The sequence below is a fragment of the Stegodyphus dumicola genome, chromosome 5 (genome assembly GCF_044657685.1).
Source record: "Stegodyphus dumicola isolate Sdum_Otavi_A_Nest chromosome 5, ASM4465768v1".
Lineage (NCBI taxonomy): Eukaryota > Metazoa > Arthropoda > Arachnida > Araneae > Eresidae > Stegodyphus > Stegodyphus dumicola.
In genome coordinates, this window is record NC_140772.1 from 141,597,447 (window position 1) to 141,623,823 (window position 26,377).

General features: G+C 33.1%; 1 protein-coding gene across 1 annotated transcript in view; it reads left to right on the forward strand.

The window, feature by feature from the left end:
• Positions 1 to 26,377, forward strand: part of LOC118181297 (uncharacterized) — a 96,729-nt gene that overhangs the window by 65,222 nt on the left and 5,130 nt on the right. Inside the window, exons 9-17 of the mRNA XM_035350404.2 lie at positions 2,244 to 2,458; positions 4,818 to 5,004; positions 10,748 to 10,849; positions 15,954 to 16,064; positions 16,238 to 16,375; positions 16,699 to 17,373; positions 21,295 to 21,527; positions 22,216 to 22,402; positions 23,684 to 23,785. Of these exons, the coding sequence (XP_035206295.2) occupies positions 2,244 to 2,458; positions 4,818 to 5,004; positions 10,748 to 10,849; positions 15,954 to 16,064; positions 16,238 to 16,375; positions 16,699 to 17,373; positions 21,295 to 21,527; positions 22,216 to 22,402; positions 23,684 to 23,785 (1,950 nt within the window). The remainder of the gene's footprint in view (positions 1 to 2,243; positions 2,459 to 4,817; positions 5,005 to 10,747; positions 10,850 to 15,953; positions 16,065 to 16,237; positions 16,376 to 16,698; positions 17,374 to 21,294; positions 21,528 to 22,215; positions 22,403 to 23,683; positions 23,786 to 26,377) is intronic.

The window sequence follows — 26,377 nt, forward strand, 5'->3', positions numbered from 1 at the left end:
TAATGCATGCACTAGGTAAAAATTTCATTAACTGATATTTCATTTCATGAGTCCAATTTAAATGAATGCAGGAGCCTATCCTGAATTTTCATAAAGGGCATGCTGCTAACACCAAATATTTCGAAAATGATATTAATTCATGATAATTAGTATTAGATGTATTTGAAAGTTGAATATATAATTAGTGCATTAATATGCTGTAAAACAATGCATAATACGAAAAATAACTTAAATTCATATAATAGATACTTAGATTTAAGGTCTGAAATGGAAAATTTTCAGGTAAGGTTTGCAGACAGTTTACAACATAATTTGCTTCATTTTATGCAGATCGCGCCATTTCCAAATGTAATCTGCAAATGAAGTGCATTGATTATTGAAAAAATGTTATATTAATCTTTGAAAAATTGACAAAACTTAAGTGGAACTGTACATATTGATATTAGCAAAATCAGCTATCCAAGCTTATAAATTTCACCGATCATGTTACGAATAGTGTTGGTATTTATACATGGTATAGATTTACGTACAAGTTTATTATTACGTACAGTTTGAGTATTCCTTGTGTTTTGACATTTATATGCATATTCTCTTTGCGTTTCATCATTTTTAAGTGGTTTTTATTTTAAGAGAACGATCAAAATCTAATTATCGGTAGAATTAAGAAGCCCTTCTTTTTCATTTTCAGTCTATTTCTTTTTCAAGTTAAAAAAAAACTGCTTAATAATTCGGGTTTATTGAATTATCACAGTGGTCTCAAACACAAATTGCACACGGGTCAAATGCACGATCTAAAAGTAGAAGACGTGCCATAATTAATTTTAAAAAAAAAACTTTTTTTAAAAATCAGAAAGCTATCAGATTTTATATTGCACCTAAAGGGACTTTTTTCATTTACACATAGATGCACTATTCAAGAGGCGTTTCGAGAGCATTTGAGCTAACGTCCCTTTAGGCTAAAAATATTTAAAAACAGCATAGCTTAAGAATTTCCGATACACAGTCTCGCGCGCTGGAGATAGAAATGCTTCCTTCCGCTACTGCTATAGTGCCACTGCTCGCTTTGAAATCGTGGAGGTTTTAAATGAAAAATTTGTTAAAGTTTTACAAAATATGAAAACGACAATAAAAGAAATCCGAATTTCAAAATTTGGTGCTCGTATTCGGGTGGAGGACTACGTTATTCAAAATAAGATGGCTATAGGCACCATTATTTTTTCACAAAGCGATATTGAACCCTTCTAGTGGTTCGACGCGAAATGCCGTTTCGAGACTAATAGCACTTCTGTGGTAACGCCCCTTTGGCCTAAAAGGAAGGAACAGAAAAAGAAAAACATCGTTTTTCTAAACAAAATCAAATTTGTTAACTAAATTAAAAAATTTTAATACATATTTTTCAAAACGTACATATAAAAATAAAGAAAAAATGTTTTACTTTACAAGACGTTAGCCTTGCGCCACTACAAGGGTCGGAAGTAGCGGCCATTTCATTATGGAAGCACCTATAGGTGCTTTCATAATGCTCCATAAAATCCATTACGGTACTTCCAAAAAATCTCTAACTTTTCTCAGTATCATGCTTGGAGCTGGTATATGTTTATAGTAATTTCAGTGAAGAAAAAAATAAAAGCTGTAAAAGAAATGATAATAGCATTAGAAATCAGAACGAACAAATTTCTAAATTGGTTTATTTGATTACGGCAAAGCACTCGAGGGCTATTTGCCTAACTGAAGAGATGCCTCCGTAGAGGACTTTCTAAAATAACTAGCTCTTATACAAGTAGCACATGGTGAAAACCACAAAAACGTCCATGCAGCCAGCCCTTTTGCGAAATTCGAACCTCAGATAGAACTACCACTGTTCAGCGACTTTACCGCTCGGCCGCTGGTGGGGCCATAATGTTGTGAGAGAAATTATAATCGAAACTTCAAGAAAGAAAATGTAACATTTTTTTATATTATTTCCAGCCCCACCCCATAAGTTAGATCTATTAATTGAACGCAGACGTGCAGTGTGTGAAGAAATGGCTCGAGGTTCAGAGCTACTTAAAGAGCAGCGTTTAATGTGACGAGATAAGGAAAGGTTTAACTTAATGGAATATTCCTTTCAGCTTTATTTAAAATTTTGAAGCATTTACTTGTAACCTCTTAACGGTTGAATTACTGTTTAGACTAAAACTGCTAAAATTCAATTTTTTATCATTTGCAAAAATTACATATTTTTCAATAACTTTCGCTTGTAGGACCTACCACGGTGTTCCTCCCATCTGATGATGCGTTCTCCACGCTTCCTCAAGGAGTCGTGGATCAGCTAGAAGAAAATCCAGAGTTGCTGAGACAAGTTCTCTTGTATCACGTGACAAGCACTGAAATCCTGCCTAGTGACCAAGGAGAAAGTTATGTAGTACCTTCACTGGAGGGTACGCAACTTGTCATCACTATGCTTAATGGAGGAAGAGTAAGCAATTCTTACATAATGCGATAATAGTTTTCGGAAATAAGAAATTTTCTTTTTACTGTTCAGCATACTTTCTCACGAAGATTGCGTATGTATTCAATAGACAACTTAATGGAGGATTTTACATTTAAGATCCTTAGTGTGTTATTTATTTGACCTGCTTAAGAGATACTTCATTTGCCTGTTAATTACTAAGCTTGATCAAAAGACAATAAGAAATTGCATTCATCGTTTTGCTAAGAAAGCTTCCAAAAAATAATATTTTCTAAATTGATCGTATTTTCTTTTAAAAGAATTGCACATGTTCTTCGTCCACGTTATGCTCTTAAACCTCAAAGAAAACAATTAATTCTAACAAGGAAAGCTAATAATTACTTGATTATAAATTTCCTCATCTATTATCTTCACACTTTGAAGGATATTTATTCCATGAATCATCATAATTTTTAAATGAGAAAGCAAAAAGAACTTTTTCATTTATTTCTAGTCACTGTTGAACCCTTTTTCGTTTAAATAGGCAACTGAGATCACCACTCTTTATCTGTTTCTCAAGGCTGACACAAATATGAGACCATTGTAGAAAGTAATGTGATCAGCTGTGTATTTAAAAACAATGTACTTTAACATTCACTGTATTCTCTTTTTGCGACTCCGTGCTGTCACAATGCATCTCCTTGGGAAGTTACTGCATCCAACAACAGAACACTTGCAAAATAAGGATAATAACTTCACTAATTTAAGGATTCTTCGTACAACTTTAAAACTGATGGTTATTAGCATTATTTTTCAGTTAAAATGTATAATAGTTGTCCGAAATGAACGTGTAATTGGCACCGCTCATTTATCTTTCGAATGCATAGATCCGTTGCATTTGAAAACAACGCGACACGAAGTTTGAATTTTACCAATTATTAATTACTGCAAATATCAAAGAACAGCACCTTGATCTTCGCAAAGATTAATAATTTGTAAAATTTCATTACACAAGAAAAAGGTTTCAGTCATTATTTAGCAAAATGATTTCATTATACATTCATTTTCTTACTTCGAAATCTTTGCGAAGGATTTTGCAATTTTTCTTCAAGTCTTATGCTTTTAATTCGATTGAGCAGGGAAAAATTGTAAAAGATTGTAAAATGCATAACTTCTTGTTGTATTTGAAGAAATATAAGTAATATAGCTTCATTTTACTGAGACTTCAGCAAGTGAATGCTTTAATAACTGCATAAGCTGAACAGGCTTTATTACATGTACTTAAAGAAGGCTGCCCTGCGCAATATTAAATGACTAACATTCCAACAATTTTTTTTCCTCTTATTCTTTCCTCATGTTACTGTGCATGCAATATACATAAGTTGTGAACTTCCATCTTATTGATATTTTCTATCCCATCAAGTAATAAATAAGGTAACTCCTCACAAGCATTGTCTCATTACAGGATTCACGTCTTAACTTATTTGTTAGGTAACACAAATCTGCTCAAGTACTGATAGTTGAGAAGTAATGGATCTTAAAAGCGTGTTGTGTATACAGAAAGTTACAGTCGAAAGGCGGTATCCATTGACATCATGATAAAACAAGACGCCCTTGTCTTCTCTCAGCTACCAACTATTAACGGGATCGTAATCTGAATGCTTTACTTAACACAATCATTCTATTTGCAAAACTGAAACCGTTCCTAATCTTATTTTGAGCAAATGCTTGTCTAGAATTAATATTTAAACAAATGAATCCTGTAGACCGTTTTTGAGAAATTTTAAATTTGACAAAAATTAATCAATGGTCTAAATTTTAAATGAAACTCAATCTAATACTCATTTCCCTAATTTTTACATATTACGATCTGTTCCTTTTTCAGGTAGACCCAGGCAATGTATTTTTGCTTCTTAAAGAACAGAGATTCTTGTCAGTCGTTTTAGTAAGACAATAATTTTCTGTAAACCCAACTTCAGACTAATTATCTTCAGTCTAACTTCATTCTAATGTTTCACACAGTTTATCCAAGATAATAATTTTCTTGATTCTCGTTTTAATGTGCCTGTTTCACCATCCTAAATAAAAAATGCAATTTATTCTGAAAAGTTGGAAAAGTATGGAGAAAATACAGACAGTGTTTGTTGAAAACACATGTAGTCAGAACAAATATCAATTAATTAATACTTAATTTCGAGCTTCCTTATATTACTTAGAGAAAAGAGGCCCATTCAAATAGTTCTCTTTAAGTTCTCAGTAATTAGATATCGATTATCATTTTAAATTCTTAAAAAGATTATTAAAAAATATAATCTTTAAGCATTAATAATTTATCATGTCCTGCACACTTTCACTATCCTCGATAACTGCCAATTCTTTTTTTCAGCTTATCCTTATCAGTGGTGCCAAAGCGATAGCCGTGACAAGAGCCAATAATGGTATATTCTATGTCATCAATCAACTTCTTTATCCTTTACCCCATGAAAACATAGTAGGAGCGATCCAGTCCAGGCCTGACCTTTCGACGCTGGCTTTTCTTTTACCCTTGAGTGGATTGGTGGATTTACTTCAAGGTAGCTATTTGCTCATTCTTTCTGTATTTGAATGCTTACTGATAAAGCTATGGAAATTAGTAATACCAATTAAATGGAAATGCACACTTCATGTTTATAAATTTTTGAATTTCAATGTCAAGCAGCTCACTTTCCTGCAAATCATACGAGTTTCAGATTATGATAAACAAATCATTCGTTTTTAGACATGTTATTGAAATATTAAACTATCATACAAGAATGATTTATTTTGAGAATACTAAAAAATTTTGATAAACTTCCTATCATATGAAAGTTGTTACCTCTTTGGATTGCGTAAAAAGATAAAACTTTTCTAGAAAACAACGTTTATGGTTCTTCTATCCGTTATTGTTCATTCTGGAAACGCAATTCAAAACAAACTTTCTAGAACATAGTTAAGTTACTTAAGCAGCAATAGCTTAACTACCTGAAAAAATTTTTAAGACTAATTCTTTTATTTTGAATCAAAGGATTCTAAGAACCGTGTATTGTTTCTTTGTCTCGTACATTTTCATTGTTTTTCAAAGTAGAGACCCTTCATATATATAAATTTACTTTTTACTACGCTTTATGAATGATTCAGAAACCATAAGACAGATTATTTTATCGTATCTTCTTTAACACTGCGGACGTAGCGTTTTCACTTCTTCGTCTACTAAGAACCTTTTAAACTCAATTATCGTTTCAGTATTGAGAATATATAAAAATCACTTGACACTAAGTCTAGTCTAGACTATGCAAGAGACTTTGGTATAGAATACAAAACATTCTCGTTTATATTCGTCAAGCATACAGTTTCTCTCTCCGTGCCCCAATCTCTAAGATCGATGCCTGGCATCCGCTTTGGCTGCTGTGAAAAGCTTGGCTTTCGAAAATATTTAAAACTTTGTAAGATGAATTGGCTGAAAATAGGCATTTTCAGAGAGACAGACAGGAGGTCTCTCGAATTTCATATCCCTCCTTCACAATAAGACCAATGGGAATTGAAAACTGGTTTTTACCCAATTTAAATTTGTTACTGGAGGTCTACTTTTTCATATCTATGGGATGCTTTCATATCCAGCATGTTTAGACTGGCAAATGTTTTTCATAATATAATCGTTTTGGCAATGAAAATATCCTGAAAACTGCCTTAAACCTGGATGCTTTTTTACAATGAATCACATTTTTTAGTAATCTCTGCTTAGAGTAACCACTAAATGATGTTTCAGCATTTCGGTGTTTTTCCGAAAAATTGACAATCTTTCTAGAATTTCTTTAGCAAATCGAAAAAGGTTATTAATTTAAATTTTTCAAAGCAAAAATGAAACAAAGAAAACATGTGTAAAGCTGGAACTTCATAATCTGTTTAATTCAAACAGCAGCAAATTCTCACTGCACAATGATAAGATTTTAGGAAGAACCTTCGATATAGAATTCCAGGTAATCAGAGCGTTAAATAAATGATCATGATTTTAGTCACTTTTGCTCATACATTTTCATTATCTACATCACCACATGTGGCATATGAAACGCAAGAGAATTGCCGCATTTATATCGATATCTTGCCTGGAGAGGGTTAGAACTATATTTTTCCTACATATCTGCACCTATGAAGAAACGTATGATTTTTCACTTGAATTCAAAAGACACGAAGAAATTGTTGAGGAAAATTATTCCTAAGGAAATATCTTCAGAAATAAGAAATTCTCTAATAAAATCTTCATTGCGCTTAACCAGATTTTAATCATTTCTTTATAAAATGTCTTATGTTGGAATCAGAAATCAGCTTATTATTTCATGGAAAAGCATTTTTTTTATATCAAAGTCAATTTCGTAGCGTTCAACATTTTTGCGCTAACATAATCCTCCCGTTCCCAATTACAGTACGATTTGCGAGAGCTTCCAATCAAACGTGCTTTTCTTCTACTAAAAGATTTTCTCCGAACATAAAAGCTAATTAGTAACTGTTTGGGTCAACTTTTACTTTCTTGCCATTCTTACAAAAAATTCTGCGTAACGAATTTTAAAAACAAAGTCTAATGAAATTTATTTGGTAGATAATTTTTTTAATTGTATTCTTGGTTCAAATAAACACGTCTGAAAGAGAAGCTGTATATGACAGAAGTAAAATAAAATACTTCTTAATTCAAATAGTTTGTAAGGAATTTTAATTAACCAGTTATTTATAATTTCAAAACCCTTTATTGTAACTTCTCGTTTTCGTATTTCTCACCAGAATGATTAGCCAGCATTTAAACTAAAGATTTCGGAAAAAATAAAAATTTCAGTATTTAAACTAACGTGTTTCTGGCATCGCATAAGCACTGCGGTTATTAGTCTCCTGCTAGTTCTGATGATTATTCGGCTGTGCGTTCAACCGCTGCTGACACTTAAATTCTAACGCTCCGATAGAATAGTGAGCCAGCTTCTAGTATAGTAAATCGTATAGTTTTTGACAGCTGTCTACGTTAAACTTAAATTTGACTGTTCTACTGAGGCTGTTCGCCCATTTGTTTAGACGATTTTGATTATATTTAAAGGAAAATTTTTGCTTTTTAAATGTTTAATTTTATAATCTTTATTCTTCATTACCTTTCTGCACCGTAATTTCTAAGCCAATAAAGACTGTTGCAATATCCAAAGAGAGTACTTTATTCCATTCCTCTTGAACAGCTTTCCAGGGTCTAAGGAGGGTTGTAGGTTGACTTTTGGACAATCCGCTTTTTAAAAGTCCATGGATGATACATCAGGAGATTTAGTAGGGATATGAGTGAAGGATATGGCTCTGATACCCGTTTCTTGTTCCACTTTTTTCAGGAAATTAACAGTGGCTGCTTGTTTTGCCTTGATGCACTTCTATTGATTGATGGTACTGTAGGTAAAGAAATATTTCATATTAGAAAACTGGGTATAAAATGTGTTTCTGATAATATATGGAGTTGACCTTAACACTTTTCTCCTCCCTTTTTACTTTTATTTGCCGTTCTGAGAAACACCAACAACAGTCATAAATCCCTTTGAAAAATTTTCTATCGATTCTTTGAACCATGACTTCAGATTTTTTTCTCCTCAGAAAATACATTTCCTTTTATTGCAGTCATTTAAATACATCCAAGGTTAATTGATTGTGACAATTTTTCCATTTTCGTCCGGATAAATGTTTGTCATAAAGAATTCTGCAAGGCGTTCGGCGTTTGGCAACATGTCGTGGAGAAAGACAATGTAAATTATATTTTTTCATCTAAGTTTCAAATCAGCATTATTCATTTTTGTACAACTGACAATGAGCATTATAATGGTTTTGCAACTTCCCTTTGACGTGCCGGATTTTTCTTTTAACATTAAAGCTCTTACCATATAAGGTATTTCTCCCGCCTTCTTTGCACGCCTTCGTGGTGTGGTGGTCTGCACACGCAGCGCGTAATTGAGAGGTCCGTGGATCGATTCCCGGCGAAGGCGTTGCTAATTTTTCATGCTGCCTGCTTCCAAAAATACCTAATGTCTCTACAGTGGTGCTCGAACTGAAAAGGGTGGTAGATGATGAATCTCCACACCCAGGATTTAGCGTTTTGATCCCCTAAAAACCCCAGCCGCCCTTTAAAAGAGGAAGTATATAAAGTATTTCTCCCGCCTTCTTCGCATGCCTTCATGGTGTGGTGGTCTGCACGCTCAGCGCATAATTGAGAGGTCCGTGGTTCGATTCCAGACGAAGGCGTTCATCTTGCCTGCTTCCAAAAATATCTAATGTCTCTACAACCTTTGCAACATTCGAAATATTATGTTTTTTTCTTTGGATATGCAATTTGAATAATTTTTCTCCTTGAAGCCAAACTTTGACTTTTTTTCCTCCTTACCTCTCGCAACTTTAGATATAAACAAACCATGGCTTGCAAAGCGTTTCTTAATAACTCAATACGAGTAAATTTCTTCGAAAAGGGCACAAACATAGACTTCCATCCATTCCTTCTTTAAAAGCGCCATTTTTTATGAAAACAAAATTGTTAAGTACCAGACGATAATTCATACTTTCAAAAATATAACTGCAATTAAAACAAAAATCTCCAAGCAGACGAGTTTCTATACCAAACTTAAATTATCTAAAATATTGCGAACAATCGTTTAAAATTGTGCGAAATTGTGCGTCTAAAATTGTGTATTTAGTTGTATCACCACGAGTTGTGGCTTATTTTGTAGCACTAACGAATGTTCTAAATTCTATATAAATAAAAAGGTTATTTTTCCAAGTCGTTCTTTCAGCGATAATTCGCTTATGTCTGTTAGGCTTTTGTACTAATTAGCATTACCAGATCAAGTAAAACCCTACAATTTTAAGTTGAGGAATTAGCAGAATGCGATACTTATTTTTACTATTAATTTTAATATAAAAAGGGCTTTAGATAAATAAATTTAAATCTATGTATTTCTCTCTGAAACGCACTAGATAACAAATTATTATGAGACGTTGTTTGAAGAAAAATTGATTCTCACTTTATGATTTTCAGTGTTTTGAAATACGCAGCTTGTAAATAGATGCTCAAATTGAAATAAGCACTGTTACAGGAATTATTTTGCAGTTTCATAATAAGTTAGTTTTGATAGCTTTTATATTGAAAGAAGAGATTTTCATGTGCCTTTTACGTTAGAATTTTTATCTAAACTCAATCAGACTTAAATTTTCTTTGCATTATTTTTAATAGTTAAAAAAACATTCGGTACAATGGTAAAGCTAATATTTAAACATACTATTTTATACTTTTTATCCAAATTTTTAAATCTGTAACAGGATTTAAAAAAATTAATAACAGATGTTAACAGATGTTAAGAATAGATGTTAATAACAGATGTTTAATAACAGATGTTTAATAACAGATGTTAAGAATAAATTCTAATCAAAAGGATACCTTATCTCAGAGCTACCAGTCCATCAAAATGATGGATTGTTCTGTCTGGGCACATTAATTATTCGCAGCTCTAGGATTAAAAACTTCTCTAATAATGCAGGCAAAATGTAGGAAGTCTCTAGCTCAAAAACGAAGTGTACGAGGGTCAATCTGTAATTTTTGAAATGGAGCTAAAATAGTACAATTTAAACTTACCAAGTCTTAGTAGTGTACTATTAAATCCCTCGAACATTTATGCATTTTTGTAGGGAGTTTTCCAAAGATTAAATTCTTCAAGCCATCTTTTTTTGGAGTTAATTAAAAATATGCTATTATAGCTTCATTTCATTCGCAATTTGCAACTGCTTTTGATAGTCAATCAAAACTGTTTTAAAAACAAAATCATTTGCATTGTACCTATTCCTTTCTTTGTTTGTAAAATAAATGTTTGTCTTTGGATTGTGAGAGTTAATTTCAAATCAGAAGTAATCTCTGAGAATATATATTTCATCAAAACACCCCAGGTATCAGGTATATGCTTAAGAAGAAACGCTTTCACGGAGCACTTCCTAATGAAATTGGATTATACTCTATTTCAGCTTCTAGACAGAAACTCGATCTTCTTCTTGTTTGATCTGGAGAAAAGCCCCTAAAACTCTATGCAACCCCACCTCTTGGTCTTCCGAAAAACTCGCAATGAACTACAACCGTTCAGTGTTCTTTTCCATACAATCTTTTATGAACTCCGTGAATTTAAGGACAATTTGAATAAAGTAATTAAAATTTGATAAAATTGTGAAGTTAAATTTTATATGTAGATAATATTGTGTCAAATGTTATATTTAATATAACATTTTATTTGAATGTATAACTTTCTATAGGACAAACTCCATACACTTTCCTTGCACCTACGGATAACGCTTTTGCTCAGTTGTCACCTGCAGTTTATGACGAGTTAACTAGAAATACTACAGCCCTGCAAGGTAAGTTTTCATTCCATATTTCTTAACTAAAGAAGAGTTAAAATGAATAAATTTTGACACTCACCTTCATGAAATGAATGAGCCGGACGTTTCTTGCATAGTTGTTCTGTGTTTAGATATATGCTGGTAAACAATGAGTTCGTAGAATAAACATCCCTTTTTCGTTGCTATGATTAGAATGAGAAGAAGGTAGTGAAACCTGTAAATAAATTTTATAAAATGTCGAAGATGATTGCCATGTATAATTTCCAGATTCTGAGATTTTAGATCTGCGCTATATATTTAATTTGAATTTTAATTTATTTCATTTGGGGGGGGGAATCTTGGAGCACCACAAGAGCAAGTTTCGAGGACCACAGATTGAGAAACGGTGGCTTAAAGCATTTATTGCAATTCAGATTGAAAGGATATAAAAACAGCTTCTGACATCGATTTACTCAAATTATGCTGAGTGATACCCAAAAAATTTGAATATTATTCTGTAAATGACGCGTTGTTATCTCATAATCTTTATTATTGTATAATTTAGTTACATAAGAATGTTTTAAAAAGCTGAAATCGAAATTAAAATAGTAGGGATTTACTAAAATAGTAGGAAACATCTGCTCTAAAAAATTATTTTGCGAAAAACTGTAAACGTTCAAACTAAAAAGAAAAGCGAGAGAGAGTGAGATACTTAAGAAAGGTAGTACAAATTACTCATTAACATAAAAATTTTTACATAAAGTATCGTTTTTACGATCTTTGGACTCTTGTTTTATCCTCTGAATAAGCAGTTTAATAAATTTAAGAAAGTATCTGATCCTTAATATGACTCTGAAATGACTACACTCCATGTAGACAGAGAGAAATTTCGAATATAGTTCCACTAATGTTAAGCTTTCCGTTATAAATCTTCCGTTAAACCAGGAAAAAACATAGCCTACATTTCATAAATCTGTATACTGCACTTCGCGCTCGAGAAGCTGCACTCAGAAGAGTAGAACTCACGGATACTTAAAAATTCAATTATAAAAAAGGAAAGTTAGTGTAAAATGTGACGAAATATATCCTAAGATTTGAGTAAACTTTAAATAAATCTCTATAAAAAAATTAATTTTAAAAGCGATATAACATACTCCCCGCTTCTTCAGGAACAAAGAAAAGAACCCTATCCTACGCTGAACGCTAAAAAGAACAAACTTCCGTCTACTAAGAGGTTAAATAATGAGCCTCAGAGTAGTAGTAGCCCCAGAGTCTGTTATAGTTTTTTTGCTGCTTCAGCGCCGGCCTTGAGTAGCCCTAGAGCAAACTAGAAATCTCAGAATGAGTTTTAACTGATTACTTTTGTATTTTTAATAGTGTTTTTGTGTGCCAATTAAGTCCTCGGGGATATTCAACTGCAATTTACTGCATTCTTATCTAACAAAACATTGACAACTATAGTGGGCTAATTGGTAATTCCAAGATATGTTTAGTAATATAAAAAGGTTTACTAATTCATTACCGTACGTGAAGCTATGCGAATACTAATTTATGGCTCTTACCTCGTTCCTTAACTTTCTCCTTATTTTCATATTTTATGCGCTAACCGAGGCCCTAATATGTTTAACATATTATTATGTTAACATTATAAACATATAACCTAATATGTTTTCAACTCGATAGTTTCAAATTAATATATATATTTATTTTCATGAACGTTTAATCAGTAGTTGAGAGTTATATATCCTTTTACAAGATATCTTTTAATTTTTCTCACTAGTTTATACACTCTGTTACAAAAAAAAAACATATGCACCCTAAAAGAATTGAGCCACAACTACAAAACTTTATCAGTAGTATAATGTTCGAGTAGATAAACAAATGATCAAAAACTGGAGGAAAAAGTATTTTATTTACGAGTAGCAATATAAGGAATGTGAAAATCAGTAGGTGGTAAAGTTACCTCTGGCAGCTATACAAGCTGATACTCAGGGAGGGAATCTATTAAATTACCAGTGTCCCTCTGCGGCAGATTGTGCCACAAATGGAGCATCTGATCAGCGAGTTGCGACGTATTTGTGCACGGCTGTGTGGGTGTGCATGGCCGTTGGAATAACACAGATACATTAAAAAAGAAAGACAAAAATAGATACATGTACAGAATAAAACAAAAAAATACGAACAGATACGAACATAAAGATGCACTGATATTAAGAAAAATAGGAAAAGATGCATATATGTAAGAAAAATACAAAAGTAAAATGCTAAAATATACAGAATGGGGTAAAGGGAGTCATATGCTAGTGTATTGCTGGTATCCTTGTAGTTGTAAGTGTGCTGTGAGTACTTAAACACAAAGATGAAGTAATGAGTACCGGATGTAGAGTTATGATGCCAAGAATTAGTGTTGAGTTCGCTAAAAGTTCAGTCTACACTTAAAGTTCAAAGTTTGCGAGACTTCAGGCTACACTAAAGTTTAGTGTTCACTGTAGTACTAACAGCACTAAATTTGGAGTTTGGCACAGTCACTATGTTATAACACAATTGCTATATGGTACAGTCGTTATAGCGCAGTCACTATGTTAGGCACAGTAATTTGAGTACACAATGGTTGCACAGTTTAAGAGAGTTAGTTCAGTCACGGTGTATCGAAGGGCAGTGTCCCGTGATATATCGAGTCAGTGGAGCGATTGCAGTTTGCCAATCCGTGCTGACTTTGGGGATGAAATTGTAGGTGCGGCGGCTAGTTGCGCTATGGTTCCATTCCTCCTGCCATTGTTAGAGCCCTTTACTTCGGAGCTGTCCTTTTAGGTAAAAGGGTGGGGCTTGAAGGTGGATCATCTGTGCATTTGAGTCGGTTACTGCCTGGTTGGCTAAACGGTCTGCTGACTCATTACCTTCGTTGTTGGCATGGGCTTTTATCCACATCAGCGTCGTGTGCATATGTGAATGTTGCTGCAAGAGGTGCTTAAGGGCGATGGCTAGTGGAGAAGTGTGCTGATGGTTCTAGAAGGCTTGAAGTGTTGAGTAGCTGTCTGTATGAAGTGTGGCAGGAGTTAGATCATTATGGACAATGTATTGCATTGCTGCCGTGATGGCCAGGACCTCCGCTTTGAAGATGCTGTTGTGATTTTGCAAACAGCCTTTCCACTCTTATTCTATCAGCTCAAACATATTCAATAGGCGATAGTTCTAGAGACCTGGCAAACCAATCGAGTACATTAACACGTTGAAGACATTGTCGGAAAAGTCGTGCTCTTTGTGGCCGAACGTTGTCCTGTTGGAAAGCAGAATCCGACGACCTGGTAGTATAGGCAGTATGATCGACTGAAAAATGTCGTCAACGTATATGCAAGCAGTCAGAGTACCTCATAGCACGACTAAAGGTGAACGGCTATCCCATCTAATCGCTCCGCAGCCTGTCATACCCTGCGTGCAGCTGGCTGTGTGCAGTTGGGCAACTAACGGTACATCAATTCTGCGTCTCCAGACACGTATGCGGCGGTCAACAGCATTGAGATAAAAGCGTGATTCGTCGCTGAAGATCACATTTCGAAAATCAGACGCTATCCAGCTTGAGCGAGAGGGGCATCCTGCAAGACACACTGCTTGTTGTGGAGTGTAAATGGCAAGCGTCTTAATGGACTGATCTTAGCCCAGTGTCATCTAGTCTTCTGCGAATCGTATCCCTGGATATCCCGAGATCCCTGCGAGTTGATAAATGGCGTTGAATCGAGGATAGCGTATGTGGTAGCTCTTCTAATTGCGCCGCAATCATCTCCGGCACTAGTGGCCACTGCGGCGGCTGACTGTGCAAGCCGTCGTAACTAAGCTGAGCCATTGGTTCCAACAATGGACAATGACCATAATGCTTCGACCAAGATGCCGACCGATCCGCCTGTTTCAACAACTGGCCTCTTTTAGCCCTATGATGCGACCCCTTTCGAAGTTTGACAACTTTCGTAACGCCATCGAGACATCTTAAAGGCATCTTTCATTACAGTGTATTTAAGAACTAGTATCTTAGATTTTTACTTTTATGTAGTTCATGTATTAATTTCCTGGGTAAAATTCATGTCTTCTTGCTGGTGAGTTGGATCTAACACTACTTTTAAACTTCATTAAATTTAGCAGCACTTTGCGCTAATGTACTACTTTTAGTAAAAACGTACTTTCTTTTTACCTCGTTGACTGCTTTTTTTTTCTCTTTTCATTACAGTGTAGTACATCTAAGCCTTCAGAGCGGTTGTAAATTCTCGTCACTCGCCGCACCTACCCTTTCACATTCTACCAGCTACGCACTTCAGACGCGCGTTGTTTTTTGTCGTTCCGCAGTGCTGATTTATGTGCTGCAAATTTAATCATTTACACAACACGCCAAACCAAATTTGCATGCCGCGTTTCGTAATTGTGGCTAAACCTTTCTGGATGCATATATATATATATATACATATATATATTGCAATTGAGGGTACTATATTTATTTCACAACTGAAATTTTCATGCTGTGATTTTTAACGAGAGGAAGCTGTTTTTTAATCTTTAATTGACTAACAGACTAATACTAAATAATTATTATTGCTTTTGAAATGGAGAGTTTCATTCAAACTCTACATTAGATTACTACCGTTTTCTTTGACAAACGCCGCTAAAATCTTTTTCGCTTTCCTCCATCCATCGATTTCCATATAAAATGATTGTCGCTTCTTCCACATTTGTAAAATTTTGTACTTCTGACGAACACGCCCTCGAAATCAATAGAGTTCCATTTAAAGTCTGCTCCGAACTAAGGCTGTATTTTTTTTTTTTTCTTCTTAATTTTAAAAATCTTAGATAATTTTAATTATATGATTTATTAGCATTTTATTTTTAATTTTGATTGCAAATGTTCATATTAATATATATTAATGTATATGTACACGCTATATGATATATATTTTTCCTAAAGCACATATAAAATAAGTTTGTACGGTGTGGGAAGATTACTTAAAATAAGGTAATAAGAGGGAAAAGAATGGAAGAGATTGGTGTTTTCTTATAGCCAGTTCTACAAGAGTAAGATAAAAAAAATTATTATTAGTTAACATAGCTTTATAAAAAGCTACATTTTAAAATTCATTTTCTTTTACTTTCTTTGCAGAATTACTCCTCAACCATATAACAGAGGGAGCTCACTATGGAAGAGAATTTTTAACTGGAGGGACATTCCCTAGTCTCCGTGGAGGAAAGCTTAAATTCCAAGTAGTCAGTTGTAAGTGAATAATATTTGTAATTAATGGCCTCAAATAAAGGTCTATCAATTTCTGCGATTCGAATTTAAACAGTTTCAGTGATAGAGAAAACTTTTAGTGAAATATTTTTGAGTTCTAATAGAAATAATAACACTTTTGGTACTAATTAATTGGATTTCTTTTCCTTTTTTAGATGGTTACCAAGTTAACGATGTGAACATCAAAACGCCGGAAATCGTAACGGGAACAGGAATTATTCATTTAATTGACCAGGTCTTGTTAGACGAACCAGACTTAGAGTTCATTACAAGAGTGGAAAACTCTGTTTCAGGTGAACTAAAGGAACAGTTTTCTTGAAAGACTTCTAAGTAATTTGTTGATTTTGGAGCAGTAATTCTCCTTTCTCGTGTGCAGTGCTGAAACTAAGATGATACTTTTACAGTAACTGAAATTTTAAGAAAATTAATATTAACTGTTACTGAATCATAAATATTTATTCAACAGACTTGATAGGTTACTAAAGTATGTAAGTTTAGAAATAAATGAAATGCAGTAAGATATTTTTAATGTGCATTGTCTGTGATGAAAATATTAAAGCAATAAAAATATATCTATATTTGTTACAAACTATTAAAATATTTCCTCTTACTTTAGGCCTTGATATCTCTCCTGAAAACAATGCACAACAACCTCCAATAGGAGGACGACAACCCTCTTATGGACAAATCCCAGCTGTTGGTCGAACACCAGCTCAAGGACAATCAGCGCCTGGACAAAGACCTGGACAAGGTCCATCTGGACAAATACCTGGCACTGGGCAACATTCATCTGTGCAAAGACCTGCCACTGGGCAACATTCGCCTACTGGTCAAAGACCAGCGAGCGGGCAGCCTTCACCAACTGATCAAAGAATCGCGACTGGGCAACACATTGTACGCCAAGGCTTAAGTCCAGGACAACCACAAGTAACTGGGTTGCAACCATCAGTTGGCCAAAGACAGGACTCTGGCTATCGTTCACCGACAGGCCAAAGACCGGCCACCGGCCAAATTGCTGGCTCAGGACATACATCTTTTGGAGGACAAATTACAACCATACATCAATCTAGACCTTCTGGTCAGACATCGCCAAGAGGGCAATATCCTTCTTCAGGCCAATCGTCTTTCTCTGGACAAAGTGGGTTCCAGCCGCAGCCCTTGCCTGGAGGAGTTCAAGGCCATAGCGGCGGCTCAAGTACCAACGTAGCAGATTTAGCTAGATCAATGGGATTAAATAAATTCGCAAACTGGATAACGAATACAGGACTGTTGGAGAAGATTCATGATGGTGGTAAGTTCGCGATAGCAAGAGCTATCTCCTAGGTTCCATACTTTCATTTTCTCATTAAATAAAGTTTTGCATATTTTAAGATTATAGCAAATGGATGTGCTTCATAAGTATAAAGTATATATTTCCTAAGTTTTGTCAAAGATATGTGCGCATGGAATGCTGTCTTGAATAAAACTGGAAGAGAACTTAAGCATGCAGCTTTTGTAGACGCAGTGAACGTTATTGCCTTAATTAAATAATTAATTAAATAGGAAAACTCATGAATAGAAAATTAGACAGCCATGTTGTTGTTCTGTACTATTAAGGAAATAAATATCAGTTGCTCATTTCATCCCTGGATCTTAATCAAATTTATATGCGTTACAGTTTCTTTCAAATTTTCATTTAACAATCTTCTTTTTCATTTTCAGTTTGACTTATGAAACCAGTTTTTTGGGTTCTCTTAATAAGATGGGTACTACATTAAGTTTACATACTAGAACTAATTATATTACGTATTACAGTTAATATCAAATCTTAACTATCGTTTAGTTAATCAATAAAATTTTCTTACTAATATGAGTACTTACATTATAAATCGTTACCAATCCCTTTTTAAATCTCAATTCAGAGCTATAAGACACGTTCTTTAAATCCTTTTAATGGAGGTAATGAAATTTCACTGCTAAGATAAATGAAGGTTTTAATTACATGAGGAATAAACTTTAATTTTCTTCATAAATATAATAAGAAGGATTAAGAGTAATGTAAAAAGAAAGGTATTGAATTTAATTAAGGAGAATGGAATTAATAATTCAAAATGTCTTCAATTATTGATTTTTAAAATGTGCCTGACTGAAGACTGCATGTAAAATGAAACTCTTAGGTAAAAATAAAAATCCAATTTTTTTTAGCAATTAAAATAATCCAGCATACATATAAATCAGAATCGGGTATAACTGTTATTTTTATTTTTTTTATTTCAAGGGACTTTTTATTAATCATAGAGTTTTTAGCCTCCTTTCCTTGCAACTATTAAAGATCGATGCACCATATGAATAAAAATAGAATAGACACAATATTAAAGAAATAAACCCAATCAATAGAATTTAAAACTGTCAAATGATGAGTTTATAAATATAACTTTTTGCAAGCTGTTAAGTTTTGATGTATATATTTCAAAATTTTTATCATGTAATAAATATTTTTTATAAGCAGATAAACAAATAATTTCAATGAATAAAACAATATCTGAAATGGGTACGACATGACTTCCTTGTACTATTAATTATATACATTTTTTTAAAATTATATACATTTTTTTGCTGCATTTCATTTAAACCTTTTTCCTCGAATTTCATTAGAGATCTAATATTTCTCATTCAATTAATTCAGTTCTCACTTCGAGGCAAGGCAAAAAATCTTCATTAAAAAAGGAAAACTATAGGAAAACATAAAACACCAAATAAAGACAGTTAAAAAACAACTTTTACAATTAAAATCAGAGTTTCTACGCAAAAACAAGCAATTTGGCTAGCGGGCAAGAAGTCGTATTTTTCGGTGCCTTGTTAGGGTTAGCACCACTTTTAAAGGGATGATAAATCTACAATTATTGCAGGCAGATTAACTAAAGGCATAAAATCTTAACCGGAACATAAGAACAACATAATTCTGTCACGTTTAAAGCGAAAAATGTACAGTTTACCAACATATAAGAATAAAAAATATGAGCTCACCGAACCGGGTAAGAGAGCAAAAAGATTTGTAAATACGCATATACATTCTTTGTCACTAAAACTCAATTCAAATCAAAATATAAAGAAATCTCACTTAGCTGTCAGACGCATTCTCGCCTTTTATCATTTTCTCCATATTTTATTGACGACACAATTAAATACATTTACAACAAAGAGAGACACATATAAACTTTGGTTAATGTTTCGCGTTGGTGTTACATCTTTCGCAATCATCAAGGTTCTGCAGTAGTCCGAAGAATTCAAGCGCACACAGCGCCATCTGGTGCAATACAGTTTCTACAGACTGCCCCCTGAATGACCAGGGGTTCATTCAAACACTTACATTAATACAAATTTAACAAAGGAAACTTTTACAATGTAAAGTTCAATCAATTCATATATTAAAGAAACTACACTTATTTATGAGTATATAATGTACTATATATGTCTGGGGCTGCTCATTGCAGCCAAAAAGAAAGGTGCACAACTACATGCTAGAGCAGTCCCATGTACAAAATTTCAACATTCTAAGGCTACTCATTTTTTAGTTATGCGAGATATATACGTACAGACGTCACGAAAAAAAATCTCTTCTGAATCCATTTTAAATCTATTTTACAAACCATTTTGGGAAAAAAGAGCCCTTTATTCTATCTGCACGTACAGATCACGCAAGAACATCGTTCCAATGAATTCGAGAGCGATCAAAATGGCTATTTTCGTTGAAATATGGTACCCGAATTTTTCGCAATTACAATACTTCTTTCGCTTCGTATGAAGAAGTAATAAAAAACAATTACCAGATTGTAAAGATGAATAAATGTAACTAATTAAATCAGATATTGTGAGCAGCATAGATGTAATGATACTAAATATATGTAATTCCCAAGCAAAAATAAATATAATGCGTCATTTAGCAATGGATTTGGCGAAGGCAGGTAAATGCATTGCAAGGTACGGCTTTTTTTAAATAACATTTTTAAAAACAATTTTGTTATCATTTAAATAAGTAACATTTAAATTTTTCATGAAATCTCTGTGAACATATATACACATCTTGAACGTTTTTATCATTTTTATTTTCCATTTCCTAGGGCTAGGTTAGAAGCATTATTTTGATTTTTATCTTACGAGACAATTATCATATACTGTTGTTAAGATTTTTATAGTAACTAAAAGCTTATTCCAATATGCTTTTATATATTTTCCCTTCATATATAAATATATAAATATATAAAAACCATTATAATAAACATTATATGATTCATATTTATAATCAGTTTAAGCAATATATATTTATATTTCGACGATCTATTTTTTACTTGTTTGTTTTGCTGAAATTGACTAATTTTGTTTATTGACTTATTTCTAGACATTTATATTTTCTGGGCCCTTTGTTACTCTCGTATTCATTTGTCATATTTACTTCCTTTATTAATCTCAGAAACTAATATATTTATTTCTTCTGCTGTTTAGTTTTTGTTCATAATATTTGTTGGCGCATAGATATATTGCAAGAGATGCAAGAGACAAATATTTTTGTATTATTTAATTTTTTGCCTTCGTTGACGGCTCTGAAAATGTGTGGTGCGGAACACCTAATATGAGTTCGCGTGTCATAGTTTTGCCTATTTCCTTTGTTGTGACTTGCAAGCATATGATCTATTGAGAGATTTTTATCTCAGTTACTAAAAGTCATTGGTAAATAACTCGAAAGAGAATGAGATTACCTCGTGGTAAATTAATAAGAATTTTGATTATTTTATTTAGAAGCAAGGAAATAACTAATAAAGGGATTCCATTCCTGAATTATTTTAGTTTACTGGCAAATATCGCGAAATAGAGTTATTTTCGTGATGCATGCTTAGATTATATTGCCTAGTTGGAGCTATTTTTTACAAGCTCAGTTTATAAACTCGAGACAAATGTGTGTGTTCATTTAAGTCCGATAAAGCGATAAATGCTGGATGAAAATTAATTGAAAAATGAAGTAGTAACTCTCTAAACGAAGCTTAAAAGCAGATTTTTAGGGATAATTTAATAGTGAAAATAGTTGACTCTTGGTAAGCGTTTATATATTACAGCTTCAACCTGCAGTAAATGCGATCATAAGTGTTAATCTGTTTTTGCTATATTTTTGCTTTTTTTGTAGTTTTAATGAATAAATTATAAATATGCCAAAATCTCAGTCTGTTCCTGTTTTCAGGAGTGTACACAGTCTTTGCTCCAACTGATGATGCCATCAGCTCCTTGCCGCAAGAGATGACATATTCCATAGATTCCGATCCTCAGCAAGTTAAATCACTGTTGCAATACCACATAATACCCCAAAGAATCAACGTAAATTCTTTGACCAACGAAGAGACTACTTCGACTCTACTGCAGGGCAAAACTATCCGATTCAATGTGTATGAAAACAAGCACTGTAATTGCAAGCAGGTAATTCAACTAATAATTATAAACAAATAAAAGTAAAAAAGTAGTAAAAGTAAAATGCCCTGCAAGGGCATTGTTCATTTTTCATGACTCTTGCTTTAAAATAATTCTAATGACTCTACAAAGTATAATATTTAGGTAATCTGAACATTAAGGCAATAAAAAATTTGTTCTTTTTACTCAGTCATTGTACTAAATATCAATTAAACTCAAATATTTTTGTCAGTTTAAAGATATATTCGAATATTTTAATTTCATTCCATTGTTTTACTCATATATTCACGTTCACTCGTGTTTATGCGTTGTTTAAATATTCTTTTTCTATCATTTGAATGAGCAATGCCGTTTCAGAGCTCGATTTTAATAAATAGCAATTTTCTTGTCGTTAATTGTAATAAAACACGTTACGTAGCTTTTATTTTAAAAAAAAATTCTTTTAGTGGATGTTTTTCAAAATACACTGCCCCATATTTACGATACATATAAATCACTTATATCTGGTTAATTTTGTTCATCAAGCGTCGAATCGAATACAAAATGAAATTATTAAATTTTCAATAGTCCCATTTGTATTTGAATTTTTTTAATTTGAGATATTTTGACTGTGCTAAGAGGATTGCTTCAGAATCCTTTGACCGTCCTTGTAAGAATATATAACATCTGTTTAATTTGATGCATTTACCTTTTGTAGACGGTGACAGCTTCTGGCACACCCATAGGTGATTCTCTTGCTACTATGGGCTCCGTACAGGTGATTCCAGTAACTCAAGTACTTTACCAACCTACTGGAAATTTATTGAACATCATCGAATCTTCACCTATTCTCAGAAATCTCTCCGAAGCTGTTCGAACAGCTCGACTCACTTGGGTACTTTCAGGTAATAAGCATTAATATTCCAGCGATTTTTAAATTATAGGTTGTTACATGATATGAATTTAAATCATAAATATATGTAACACGGAGCATGCTGAATCTCTTTACGCGGTTAAAACATGCATATCAGTTCAGTTTTCTATTTACTTAACAACATTTCATATGGTATATAAATGTGCATGTGCAAATGTTTTAGCTAATCTAACATTTCTGCTTTGATGTCTCTATAGAAATTCTCAGTCGCTACATTATGGTTTTTTAGTTGGGCAAAGAACGTGACAAAATAATGAATTCGTGATTACTATATTGTCCACTTTTTCGAGGTGTTAAAAAAATATGATTCGCTTATGCAAAATGAGTTTTTCCTGCAGTCTTTTTCTTCCGCGTTATTATTTCTTTATTATTTTGAACGCATTTCAAGATGAACTTGTATGTACTTATTTATATAATCTAAGTCAAATATTGTTGAATATATGCATATGATCCAAATCAGCCAGTATTAGAATTTTAAAGAAAATGAATCAAAGTACCTAGTCATGACTGGTTGTTATTCATTGTCTTGCAACAGACAATGATATTCGAATAACTACGTTTTCCCCACTGGCTTACAGTTGTAAAAATATAGTATTTCCATAAACTATAAATTACCATAATTGTGATTTAACTTTTACACTATATTTGTGACATATATAAACGCGTTATTTTTTTACATGTCTTTGAATAATCTGAAGTCTGTGATTCACAAGCTGAATTTATGGCATAATAGGCAAATATTACAAGTTACAGCAAAATTCATGAATTGAATTTACTACATAAATAAATTACAGAGCAATTTACCATACGCTTCCGATAAATAGCTAGGTTTTATTACTCATTTATTATTAAATTAAAGTTACTTTTAATAATCTAATTCTCACTATATAAACAAGAAGCGTAGTTCAAATTTAGGAGCCCCTCCCTAAAAAAAAAAAAAAAAAAAAAAAAAAAAAAAAAAAAAAAAGAAAGAAAGAGACCGAAGTAAAGATGATTATGTAAATTCAGTATAGCTTTTTTATTCATAACAAGCCAATGTAGCTTGTTTTTAGAAGTCTAAAACAATTGGTTGAGTTTTAAAATAAGTGTGCGTTATATTTGATTTACACTGACTACAGAAGTAATCAATGACATTTTTCCAGGCTAAAGTAAGCAAAGCAGTTCAATGAATCTCCTTTAACTGATAATATTTGTAAATTTTAATACTTATAATGAAATTCAAATTTGCAAATTTATGAGTGCCCAATTTCAGGAACCGGTCCTATGACCATATTTGCACCTAGCGATACTGCATTCCAGTCTTTAACCCAGGAAGAAAGGAAGACTTTGATCGATGACAAGAAGGCTTTCGCAGGTAATTAACCCACTTTCTTACTGCATTTGAAACATTATGTTATGTTATACCTCTAATTAACAGAAATTAAATATTCAGTGATGTTTATGTTAGAATTTATTTGTGCCCAGAACTCTCATGCTCGCTTTTTCAAAATGTAATTTTTTAGCTTGTACTACGAATTGCCAGTTCGAAAACACAGTTTTTTATGCATTTAAAATTTACCTCATTTTTCCCTCTTTTCACTACAGTGTATGTTATAGAAAATTCAGTTAAATCGCATTGACTTTGATTTAAAAATTCATGCTTAATAGCATGAATCTAGCTACGCCATAACTACAAGTAATCTGGAAACGAATACACATCACAAATGATATATATTTTTAATTATAACAACAGCATACACAAAATTGCCATCTCTTCATATGGCTGATTTCGGCTTGTATTAGAAAGAAGTACACCACAGCAATGCACGTCATGTAATAATGTTTAATGTATTACGCTATAAGAATTCATTTATCTAGTAACGATAGCTTTTTATAAACCTACGCATTCAGCTAATGTATTGAATGGTTTAAAAAGTACTGGATACTGAAACATTAGATATTTTCCCTGATTTGGATAGTTTTATAGGTTTTATTGGAAATGCTTTAAGTAGTCGTGAAAACGAATTAGAACTTTCTGCAAAGAAATAATTTGAAGTTTTAAAAATATGAAGCCAGTAAGTTAATACAAAGTATATTTTCCTAATGTACCATACCACATATTCCTCATCGGTGCCAAAAATGTAAAGAAGCTGAGTGACTTATCTTACCGGAACACAGTCATAACTTAATAAGGAAAGAAACAAAAAGACTGAAATTAGTTGAAAAAGTGAAAGAGAAAAATATTCAGTTTCAAACCATGTACAATCAATTCACTCAAAAGATGTTACGATTTCTGTTGATGTGGGAAACTATTTTTTGTTCCTAACGAGAAGCAGAGAGAAAATATGATATAATGCATGGTACAAAGTAGAAATTACACGCAGATTGCTGAAAGAAAACTAACAAGGAAAGCTATTAGGCTTCCCGACGACAATCGCTATGGAAATTTCAGAGATGATCAAATATGAGGATAAAACAACAAGTGCAATTGTGGTATTTCACAATCCCGTGCCACCCCTAGAGCTCATATAAAGTGGCACGTGCGACGCAATATTTTCACCACGGACTGGCATACTTAATGTACTTTTGCGTTGTAAGCTTGTTGTGTAATAAGGCATATTCTTAGCAGGTAACATACATAATGGCAGAGAATACTGCTTACGAACTGTGGTATACGGGCATAGTTGACCGCTAAATGTAATAAGATGTAGTAGGTTAGTCAAATGGCTCGGAATCCTAATGCTATGGTACAAACATTAGAGGCAAAGGTTTCGCAGAAGTATCCTACAGACAACGCTGCTCTGTGCATTGAAGCAACAAAAACCCTTACCAGCAACTGTTCGAAAATGTAAGAGAACACCAAATAAAATTCAATAAATTGTCACAGTTCTTGAGACAGCTGGCAAGATGGAACACAAATTGTCAAGAATTCACTAACATATATATAACAAATTCCAAAAGGAGCATAATATGGAATCTGAAATTCAGTTCTGGAATTTAAAGAAGTGAGCCAATAAAGCAGCTATCCCTCTTTTAAGTCTAGCACGGTTTCCTTGGTCACCTCAAAGGCCGCTTCCGGACATATTTCGTGTCAGTGACATAAACACTGCTACTACCTGTGAATATAGTGTCATTATAACCTCACAGCAATCTTGTCTTCTACCATCACATTACCATGCTGTAGACTGAAGTACGTGCAATGTTATAATGAGGTACGTAACGTCTATGGATGATAGAATGCTTAAACCGCATAGCTACATTACCATTTGACAATCTGTAGCTGCAAATATTGTAGACATGCTCACTTTATACTTCCTGTTCCAAGTTTGCGAACACTTGCGAAATGTCCACTTTTCAGTTGTCGTTTTGGTCAAATACTTGATCACCCTTGAAAGTTTCAGACGATTGTCGTCGTGAAGTCTGATAGTTTTTTTTTTTTTTTTTACTTTTCAAATTATAACTTAAAATACACAATAATCCTTACCCATATAGCATAATAAACCTTACAACCCAGTTACCTAATGCAGATAAAAGTGTAATGCATTCAGAACATTTCTCCGATGTACTGTACTAGTATAATAGTCAGCACATGCAGTTTGAAGATTCAGAATCGATTCTTGAGCACAAGTGACATTTCGAGTTTTCCTTCTTCAAAAATCCAGTCACTTCGCAAAAATTATTAAACAAATATCCTGTTCTCATTCCTTTTTCCTACCTTCCGTCTAGTTTAGAACACTGTTGCTTACATTTAAGTTTTTTTTAAGTGTGCATTTAATGCATGGGTATTAAGTCTAAAGAAAACGTTAAGCAAATAATAGTAGATCACTGAAACATCAGCAATAAATATAGTCTAGCATATATTAGTGCGCATTAATACATAACGTTGAACATCTCTGTAAAACTTACGTAACTCTCGTTAAATTTATATCTATAATTAAATGTTAATATTTTATAAGGCATTTCTCCC